Source organism: Poeciliopsis prolifica, unplaced genomic scaffold, assembly GCF_027474105.1.
Source record: "Poeciliopsis prolifica strain line A6 unplaced genomic scaffold, Auburn_PproV2 SCAFFOLD041, whole genome shotgun sequence".
Taxonomy (NCBI): Eukaryota; Metazoa; Chordata; class Actinopteri; order Cyprinodontiformes; family Poeciliidae; genus Poeciliopsis; species Poeciliopsis prolifica.
The window spans coordinates 1,591,366-1,601,339 of NW_026562416.1; the positions used below are offsets into that span (position 1 = coordinate 1,591,366).

At 40.9% G+C, this 9,974-nt stretch overlaps 1 protein-coding gene across 3 annotated transcripts; it reads right to left on the reverse strand.

Annotated features, from left to right (window-relative positions):
- Positions 1 to 227: 227 nt before the first annotated feature.
- On the reverse strand, positions 228 to 9,701 carry LOC129375839 (nucleolar protein dao-5-like). 3 transcript variants are annotated; one of them, XM_055055177.1, is made up of 19 exons: positions 9,469 to 9,701; positions 8,172 to 8,288; positions 7,627 to 7,728; positions 7,444 to 7,545; positions 7,140 to 7,373; positions 6,602 to 6,832; positions 6,166 to 6,270; positions 5,965 to 6,087; positions 5,058 to 5,258; positions 4,205 to 4,309; positions 4,025 to 4,126; positions 3,500 to 3,604; positions 3,299 to 3,421; positions 3,077 to 3,226; positions 2,646 to 2,765; positions 2,475 to 2,576; positions 2,277 to 2,402; positions 1,019 to 1,162; positions 228 to 935 (listed from the first exon to the last, which is right to left on the reverse strand). In XM_055055177.1, the coding sequence occupies exons 1-19, from the start codon at positions 9,512 to 9,514 to the stop codon at positions 871 to 873; spliced, it is 2,403 nt and encodes an 800-aa protein (XP_054911152.1). In that variant the 5' UTR covers positions 9,515 to 9,701; the 3' UTR covers positions 228 to 870. The 3 variants fall into 3 exon arrangements, with proteins under 3 accessions (XP_054911152.1, XP_054911150.1, XP_054911153.1); XM_055055175.1 differs by having other exon boundaries at positions 6,166 to 6,276; positions 9,469 to 9,700; XM_055055178.1 differs by lacking the exon at positions 7,140 to 7,373 and having other exon boundaries at positions 6,166 to 6,276; positions 9,469 to 9,700.
- Positions 9,702 to 9,974: the final 273 nt, after the last annotated feature.

A 9,974-nucleotide genomic window follows, 5' to 3' on the forward strand; every position in this document is an offset into this window, starting at 1 on the left:
ACCTCTGATAAGTTTAAACGGCTGGCAACAGCAGAAAATCAAATATTTGACTTAACAATGAATAAAAGAACAAATAGATAAATCAAGTCAACATAAAGACACATAATTATACAATGAGTGCATCTTGTTTTTATCATAACAAAGCAGCAGCATTTATCTCTAAAAATCACTCCAAACATTTTTTTTTAATTCTTGAAGTTGAAAACCAATAAAGACTCATTTTCAAATAATGTAGCAAATTTTAATATTAACATACAGAAAACCTGCACATTTTAACATCAAGGAACACACCACTAGGTATATTTTAAACATGAAACATTTTTCTTAAACGGGACAAATATTATAGCATACCGCAGAAGATCATTGTGAAAAAAAAAAGAAAAACAAAGTTATAATTTGCAACATCATCATTTCTCCTCCAAAAAAGAGAAAACTTATTTTAACCCACTTATACCCAAAGCATCACATAATTCGGTAACTGCCAAAGTTCTTTTAAAGTATAAAAATGTTTTAGAAATCAAATTTTCTTCCCCAAACTTGAAATATTTGGGAAACACTTTTTATAGGAGGTGGTTAAATAATTTTATTATGACACTAAACGAGAGATTTTACCTAATTTCCTACCGATATAAAATGAAAATCCTAAGCTAGGTGTGTGTACCTGCATGCAGAGTGGACGACGACTCACAACACGGTTAAAAACATTTCCTAAAAACCAAAAGAACTTCAGGCAAACAGCCACAAATAAGAAAAAAAAACATTTCAGGAACCTGGAAAAGATGGTCCCAAACCTAAAAAATGTGAAACAAAATGTAGAAAAACCTACAGATGAATTCAGGACTAACTAGTTTTCGGGGAAAGTTTTGTCTCTTATTCCTCCTCAGAAGATTTTTCTGGGTTTTCTGCCGTCGATTTTTCTTCGGTCTCTTCTTGTTCTGTGGAGAAGAAGCCAAGCTGTTAGCGTTAGCGTCCTCAGTGGCTGGCTGCAGGTGTCATGGCGGCCGGCGTGAAGATTCACCTGTTGTGGGTTTTGTGGCGGCTGCAGCGGGATCTTTGTCTTCAGCATCACACCTCTGCAGAGCGACTTTCACCTTTCTGGTCACTTCTGCGTGTCTGGCTGTTTGGATCGCAGCCTCCTCGTCTGAAATGCTGCTCGGAACGTCTGAAACAAAAACACCACCATGACCAGGAAGGAACAAACTCCAGTCCTCTTAGCTACAAACAATTTCTATACACACATTGGAGAACCACAGGGTCGAGTGCTCGGGCCTAAAACTTCACTTTACCTGAAAAACCTGAGCTATCTCTGCAGCTGTGGGCTTCCAACCCTGCTACGTTCTCCTGCTACTCTCCACTTTGCTCTATGTGCTGTTATTTCAGCTTCTAGCTTTTTTCTCTGCTGTTCCTCTGTAGAAAGTAACCCTGGTTCCTTCATTCCCTCAGCCGGTGGCCGCTCTTGCTGATCCGGAGCCGTTGGAGGATTCTTCTCCAGTTGTTCCTCTCCACTGTCACTGCATGCTTTCTCAGAATGAGGGAAAGCACTGAAGTCATGACTCAGGTCAATCTGCTGCTTCCTAACTGACCTAAACTTTAGTGTCAGAAAAATGTAGCAGTTTGATCACATAGAGCGCAGATAAATTGTTTCTTTAACATGTTTTCTGGAAACATGAAAAGTTTAAGTGACAAATAAAATATTTGTTAATGAAAAAAAAACAAAAAACATCTGAAACTGAAATAAAGTGAAAAAAGATTTAAACAAAAAAAGATTTGCAACGGGAACACAAACTGAAAATAAAAAACAAAAAATAAGAAACAAAGAAAAATAAAAGATTAAACTGAAAAGAACTAAAAATATAATTTACAACTGGAAAAAATATTTTGAAGCTTAAAAAAAACAAAGCATATAAAATAATGCAAAACAAAAAAAAAGTATTTAAAACAGAAAAATAATTTGAAAGTAGAAAAAAACATTTGAAGCTGAAAAAAAAATTAAACCAAAAGACAACCAACCTGTTTGAAAATGTTTTTCAGATCCAATTTCATTTTGAATAAAAATAAAAATTATGGCTCCAATTTAGCTCCATAAAATTGGGCTATTTTTTTTTCATCAGACTGCAGGTACAAAAGTAAAAGTGTTTTTTAAATGACTTTATTTCTGAGATCTATTTGAGGTTTTCAGGGAACCTGGTGACTGAAGCTGGACTTTTTCAGCCTTTTTGTCCCACATTTTGTTTTAAAATAATTTCCAAAAAGTAAAAGTGAAACTGGGTTTTTACCTTTCCATGTTTTCTGCTTCTGATTCCTCCGTTTCCGGGTCGAAGCTTTTGTTCTGCTCTTTGTTCTCCGGTTGGAGCGATTCGCCGCAGCTTCATCATCTGAGCTGTCGTCATCATCCCAGTTTCCTGCCAGGGTAAAGCAGCAAACGTTAAAACGAGTGATTGGCAGCGGTTGGCCTGTATCTGCTGCTGCAGAACCTGAGGACTTCTTCGACGGTCTTCCTCGCGGCCTCTTGCTCTTTGTGGATTTCCGACCCGGTTTCCGCCGGGGAGAACCGCCGTCGTCGGAGGACGAAGCGTCTAAGAAGCAAACCGGCAGGTTAGCGGCTAAGCTGATCGCAGAGGGAATCGAACCGGCAACCGGATCACCTTTCAGGGATTTTCGTTTAGAAGCCGTCGCTCTCCTTGATGAATCGTTGGTCGTCTCCTTGGTCACCAGCAGCCGCTCGTCATCAGAGCTGTGCTCGCTGGACGTCTCGGCGTAGTTCACTAAAAAACAGTTCAAATGAAATCAATCTGTTCGTTTAAATCAAGAGGGAAGGATTTCTAAAGAGGAAGAGTCGAGATTTAAAACTGAAAATAAAGATTTGAAACTAATAAAATGATAAAAAATTAAAACAAAAACAGGAAAAAAGATTTGAGACTAAAAAAAATGACTTGAAACTAAAAATAAATTGCAAACAGAATAAAAAATCGAAACATAAAAAGATCTGAAAAAGAAAAACATTTAAACAAACTGAGAAAAAGATTAGAAGCTGAAATTAGGAGGAGAACATTGTGAAAGGAAGATTTGGGCTCACCGCTCTGCCTGGAGGCGTTCCTCTTGGATTTCACAACCGGAGAGGATTTAGAAAACAGCTGGACGGGTTTCCTCTTCCTCTTCGCAGGAAGTTTCTGAGCAACTTCGCTCAATGGCTCGTCGTCGGAGCTTTCGTCGCGCTCTGACGGCGCTGCAGCAGAAAATAAAACCGCTTTAATCATAGGGATGAGAAAACAACCAGAAAGATAGAAAGTCGACCCACCTTTCTTCTTCCTGCCCGCCGGTTTCTTCTTCCTGCCTGCTGGCTTCTTCTTCGCTGCTCTGGGTGAAGGTTTGGAGGTTTTCACCTGATGATCGTAGTCAGAGTCGTCATCTGCGTTTGAATCTGAGGAAACAAAACAAGTAAATATTCGCGGCGCCTCGGGGAGCTGAGCTGCAGGAGCATCAGGATGTGGAGCATCACCAGAGTTTCTGTCCTCGGACTCGTCAGATCTGGGAGGAGAAGGTTCCTTTCTGTCCTTCGCTGCTGGTTTCTTCTTCTTGCTCAGCGGCTCCTCGTCGGAGTCGTCTGGAGGATTCAGAGGAAAATCAGAATGAAACAAAAACAGATTCTACGCTATCAAAATAAAGCTACGAAAATGAAACTGAAACAAATTAAAACAATAAAAAAAGACTTAAAACAAACAACACAGAAAAACAACAACATGACAAAATCTGATCTGGTCTAGTCAAAGTCCAGCCCACTGTTGTACTGAAATGCTGCACATATAATTGCTGCGTATGCACAAAAACCATTGTGGTGTGAAAATTTGCATAAATACATAGAAACTTTTCACAAAGTACAGAAATAATTAACATGCAGAAACATAACAGATAAATCCAGGAAATCATTGTTTTATAAAATATCAGCAAAGAATGATTAGAAAACGTCAATCAGGTGTAATTTATTCTAATCAGCTTTAGTGGCAGCAGCAGAATGAAATCCCACCTTTCTTCTTCCTGCCTGCTGGCTTCTTCTTCACTGATCTGCCTGGAGGTTTGGAGGTTTTCAACCGGGGATCGTAGTCGGAGTCACCGGCTGCGTTTGAATCTGAGGAAACAAAACAAGTAAATATTTGCGGCGCCTCGGGGAGCTGAGCTGCAGGAGCATCAGGATGTGGAGCATCACCAGAGTTTCTGTCCTCGGACTCGTCAGATCTGGGAGGAGAAGGTTCCTTTCTGTCCTTCGCTGCTGGTTTCTTCTTCTTGCTCAGCGGCTCCTCGTCGGAGTCGTCTGGAGGATTCAGAGGAAAATCAGAACAAAACAAAAACTGTCAAAATAAAACAAAAAATGAAATCGAGAAAAATATTTAACTGGAAAAAATTTTAAACTGAAGAAAAAGGATTTGAAACAAAAATTCATCTAAAATGCAAAATAATGAAACTGAAAAAAAGAAACTAAAACTACAAAAGGACTTAAAACTGAAAATTAAACTCGAAAAATTCAACTAATACTAAAAACAAGATTTAAAACAAGAAAATGATTTGAAAGAAGAACTAGAGAAAAGCCCAGATGCTAATCTGGTCTAGTCAAAGTCCAGGCCACTGGTGGAGTGAAACGCTGTGGCTGTGCAGTGCATGAAAACTCAGTTTCTGACATCATCATCAAATCGGCCTCGTTTCACCACATCCCCCCCATTTCACCGACTTCCTGTCACATTCAGGATTCAGTTTGAAATCCCGTCGTTTCCGTTCAGCTCATAACTCGCCGCATCCGTCTGACCTCCTGACCTCACAACCCGTTCTGACGCTTCCTCCTGTCAGATCCTCCTCCGCTCCACAACGCCGGACCGCTCTCACGGCACGACTCAAAACTCACCTGCTTCTCACTTTGATGCTTCCTGATTGTCTGGTTTTGTGTTTTTACCGTGTCACGTATTTTCACAAAAAAATACGGAAAAATGTAACTCAGCAAAAAATGGTTGGAAAATCTCAATCAGCGGGAATTTATATAAATAAACATTTGAAGAAAGTTTTCCCACCTTTCTTCTTCCTGCCTGCTGGTTTCTTCTTCGCTGCTCTGGCTGAAGGTTTGGAGGTTTTCACCAGCGGCTCGTGATCCGAGTCGTCAGCTGACTTCCTGTCCTCTGACGCCTCAGATTTCGGAGAAGAATCCTTTTTGTCTTTTGCTGCTGGTTTCTTCTTCTCCTGTAGCGACTCGTCGTCCGAGGAATCATCTGAAGCTACGAGAAATGATTTGAAAATAGAAAACTCAGCATTAAACACAAACAGAGAGATCTTAATGTCTTCATTGGAGGAAGGAGAAGCCAGGATTTTAAAGTTTTATGACAAAAACTAAGTACAAAATCAAATTGAAGAAACTTTCAATCTAAACACATTATTAATTGCACTGTTCCTGTGTGGTAAAAGTAAAGATGTAACAGCCTAAAGTCTCTCTAGTCATAAAATGGTTCTGCCATATTCTGGGTGAACAGAGTCGGATTTATAGGAGTTAAATCTGCAGGTTTGTTTCCAGATTGGGTTTTAAAACTGGCCTGGTGTTTTCACTGAGGCAAAATGACAAAGCCTGCAATGTGTGAAATGTTTGCTCTGCTAAATGGAAGATTTTTATTGAGAAATTAATATCTTACATGCATCAAAGGTTCTACATTTATGCAAATACAGTTTGTTCATGAAAGCTGCTGCTTTTAAAATAAACACATGAAATAAAAAAGCAGAATATACTGTTTGAATTGAGTGTGAGAAATTAATAGAACCAAAGGAGATGCATCAATATTTATGAAGGTTAATAAAAAGTAAATAAATTTTTTAAAAAATGAATGTAAAAATAAACTAATAAAAGAGGATTACGCTGCAGGAAAAACATCCCAGACAGCTGCCAACATGGAAGCAGCAGCAGAAGAAGAAGAAGATAGAAAGTCGTCCCACCTTTCTTCTTCCTGCCCGCCGGTTTCTTCTTCCTGCCTGCTGGCTTCTTCTTCGCTGCTCTGGGTGAAGGTTTGGAGGTTTTCACCCGAGGCTCGTAGTCAGAGTCGTCATCTGCGTTTGAATCTGAGGAAACAAAACAAGTAAATATTTGCGGCGCCTCGGGGAGCTGAGCTGCAGGAGCATCAGGATGTGGAGCATCACCAGAGTTTCTGTCCTCGGACTCGTCAGATCTGGGAGGAGAAGGTTCCTTTCTGTCCTTCGCTGCTGGTTTCTTCTTCTTGCTCAGCGGCTCCTCGTCGGAGTCGTCTGACGCTACAAGAAACGATTCAAACAGAACGTAGCTAAAGCACGGTGGTGGAGGAATGATGGCTTGCACAGCAGCTTAAAGTCACAACCCATTATATTTTTACTTGACAGGTAATTTTGATGATTTCCTCCTGTTTTTATGTCTTGAAGTGTTTAATAAAAATGTTTTTCTCCAGAAAGTCGCTCGGCAGTTTGTAGCAGCTGTTTAAGCAAACATGGCGGATTTCCTCTGCTTCTCACACAATCAGTCATAAAATAAACGTTTATTTTCCTGATGTATCCTGGTGAACCATATTTCAAAAGCAACGTCTGATTTGATCAGTTTTCTCACCTTTCTTCTTCCTGCCTGCTGGTTTCTTCTTCGCTGCTCTGGCTGAAGGTTTGGAGCTTTTCACCAGCGGCTCGTCATCCGAGTCGTCAGCTGACTTCCTGTCCTCTGACTTCCTGTCCTCTGACTTCCTGTCCTCTGACGCCTCAGATTTGGGAGAAGAATCCGTTTTGTCTTTTGCTGCTGGTTTCTTCTCCTCTTGTAGCGACTCGTCGTCCGAGGAATCATCTGAAGCTAAAGACAGAAAAATTAGCATTGAAGAACTCATCCATGAAGCACGGTGGTGGAGGAATGATCATGCAGACGTTTTAACTGACAAAATCAGGACAACGATCTGAAATGAAGAAACAACAAAGAGAGTAATCACAGCTTTCTTCTTTTGTTTTCTCCAGAAAACAAAAAGAAGTGAAGAGAAAGAAAGAAAAAAGTAAAACAAAGAAGAAAGTGAAAACAAATTTTACAACAAAGTCAAAAGCAAAGAAGAAACAAGAAAGTGTAGAAGAAGGAAGTAAAGAGGCTGAAGTAGAAGAAGAAATCCCACCTTTCTTCTTCCTGCCTGCTGGTTTCTTCTTCGCTGCTCTGGCTGAAGGTTTGGAGGTTTTCACCAGCGGCTCGTGATCCGAGTCGTCAGCTGACTTCCTGTCCTCTGACTTCCTGTCCTCTGACTTCCTGTCCTCTGACGCCTCAGATTTGGGAGGAGAAGAATCCTTTTTGTCTTTTGCTGCTGGTTTCTTCTTCTCTTGTAGCGACTCGTCATCCGAGGAATCATCTGAAGCTAAAGACAGAAAAATTACTCATCCATGAAGCACGGTGGTGGAGGAATGATAATGTGAACGTAACCCCACCTTTCTTCTTCCTGCCGACTGATTTCTTCTTCGCTGCTCTGGCTGAAGGTTTGGATGTCTTCACCTGAGGCTCGTTATCAGAGTCGTCAGCTGCGTTGGAATCTGAGGAGAAAAAAGTTAAATAAATATCCACACCGGCCGCCGGGAGCTGAGCTGCAGAAACGGGACGTGAGGCGAAGTTACCGGAGTTTCTGTCCTCTGAGGCGTCAGATTTGGCAGAAGTTTCCTTTTTCTCCTTCGCTGCTGGTGTTTTTGACGACTCATCATCTGATGAATTTTCTGAAGCTGGAAAATAATCCAACATTAATCCAAAGTCCGAACTGAAACCTGTTCTCGTTAAAGCAGGGGTGTCCAAACTTTTTATCATAGGGGCCAAAATCAAAAGTATAAATATATATTAAAAAAAATAGACATATGGAAAGATTCTGGATTCTGTAGATTCTAGATTCTGTAAAAGTTGCTGTTCTACTCATTATAAAAATTGTTTCTAAAAAGATAAATACTTTATGTTGTGCTTAAAATTTTCTATTGTGAGAAAATTATGTTGGTAATAATTTTACCCTGATTATAAATAAGCAGTTTGAGTTTGTACCTGACAGACAGAACAAAGATGCATCATACTTTCATTGCATTTGAGGGACCCACAAAATCACTCCGACGGCCACAGACGGCCCCCGGACCGCACTTTGGACACCCCGGCTTTAGATAAAGTGTTTTGTGGGCGTCACCTCCGCTCTTCTTGGAGTTGGCGTTGTCACATGACTTCTTGTCATCGCTGTGCGGCCTCATGAGGAGCTTCGACAGCGGGACGAACTCCTCTTCATCAGAGCTGGAGTTCCCCTTCCCTGATTGGTTAATCAGGAAAATTACTGTTAATTTACATTACAGTCACTGAAATAAAACTGTAGTATTCAAGTGTAAATTGTAGTAGGTAATAGTACCATCAAATTAGTTTGTTTTCAATGGAATGTTTTAAAAGATGCAGAAATAGATGCAATTTGTTGCCAGGCTTGTTGCATTAATCAATAAATCAATTAAATGCCTGACAAATTAAAACGAGCCCAATAATTTCCACTTGCATGATTCATCGTGTTTCTCTTTTCTGTCTCTGTTTTTGTCTCAACCAGCTTTTTTTAGGATAGTTTTGTTTACAAAAACTTTATAAGTCATTTTATTTTTCTGTTTCTGTTCTGGGATATTTAAAATGTCCTCCAGTGTTAAATTTCTTTAAAATGTGTTCTTGCTTTATTACACCATTACCTTTATATTATTGTTCATCGCAATAACTTCTGGGAAAATGTATTGCCTAGAAAAAATGCATGGTGACAAACCTAACTGTTGCAAATTCATAATGAAATTTGCTTGAATAAAGTCCATATTGATCCTAATTAAGTCTGTAATTATAACAAATATTTCTGGGCGATAACTTGTCCCAGAAGTTATTGCAATCAGAGATAATATTGTTGTACCAGATTACCATAATTATTAGTTATAAAAGTTATCAAATGAAGACAGTGGATCTGCTTCAGTCGTTGTATTATTAAACACTGATTATCAGTGTTTAATAATCAGCGATCGGCCTGAAAATGCAATCAGTGCAACCTTATTGAAGAGTTGATTCTATAGTTTGGCAATAATTTACTAATCCATCCCAGTTTCCGGTCCAGTCTGAAAACAAACAGTTTCAGCAGGTCGCCAGTCAGAAATAGAGACTCTACGTCACAACGACCCACAGCATCACTGGGCCGAGTCCTCTGAAAGCCGTTAGAAATCTACATGTGTCTGGGTTTGGACTCGGCAACATTTGCATTGTAAAACAGCCCATCATAATTTCCAAATGCCCGCCTGCAGAGTTTCAGCTTCTGTGATTTGACTGAAGCGGCTCATCCGCTCCTGGGAGGATGAATGGATGAATCCGACAGAAACCAAGGGATTCACTCGACCTGAAAATGATTTCCTGCACATCTGCAGCCGCTTTGTTGGAGAGCAGCTAACGGCTCGCGCTGTGGCAGAGGAAGCGGCTACCTGCGGATCGGTGGGCCACCATGCTGCTAGCCGCGCTGCAGTCCATCCTCACGGCTCTCACTTCATCACCGCGGGTTTCGCTCCGGTACCAAACCCCGCGGCTCCCTGCGGCGCTGCACCCAACTCCACACGGCTACTGGCTCATGGGACCCGGAGGGAACCGTCCAAACCCGCCGCTTCCCGCAGTTTACTCTCGTTTGTCGCCGCTTTGTTTTCTTCCGGTTAGCTCGAGCAGAAAAGGCGGGCGGCGGGTGTTGATGACGCGTCACTCGGAAAATCGGCGTCGCTTAGCAACAACGTCCAAGCTAAAACTGGTCAATTAACTCGGTTCAACAGATTTAATGTTTCAACTCATATGACCAAAAGCTGTTTAGATGCTAAACGCTGCGACTAAAAAGCTTCTCCTGTAGCAGTCAGTTCACCACCACTGCTGAAGCAGCCTCTGACTGGATGACTGTTTCAGTCGAAGACAGGGGAGTCCACATCCAGGCCTCGGTGTCCTGCAA

Bases quoted from the DNA above. Each gene is read 5' to 3' on its own strand.
- LOC129375839 (XM_055055175.1), bottom strand. From the start codon at position 9,514: ATGGACTGCAGCGCGGCTAGCAGCATGGTGGCCCACCGATCCGCAG. The intron at 6,833-7,139 runs GTGGGATTTCTT...TTCTGTCTTTAG, and splicing joins AGCAGGCAGGAAGAAGAAAG to CTTCAGATGATTCCTCGGAC. The intron at 936-1,018 runs GTGAATCTTCAC...TCTTCTCCACAG, and splicing joins CGCCACAAAACCCACAACAG to AACAAGAAGAGACCGAAGAA.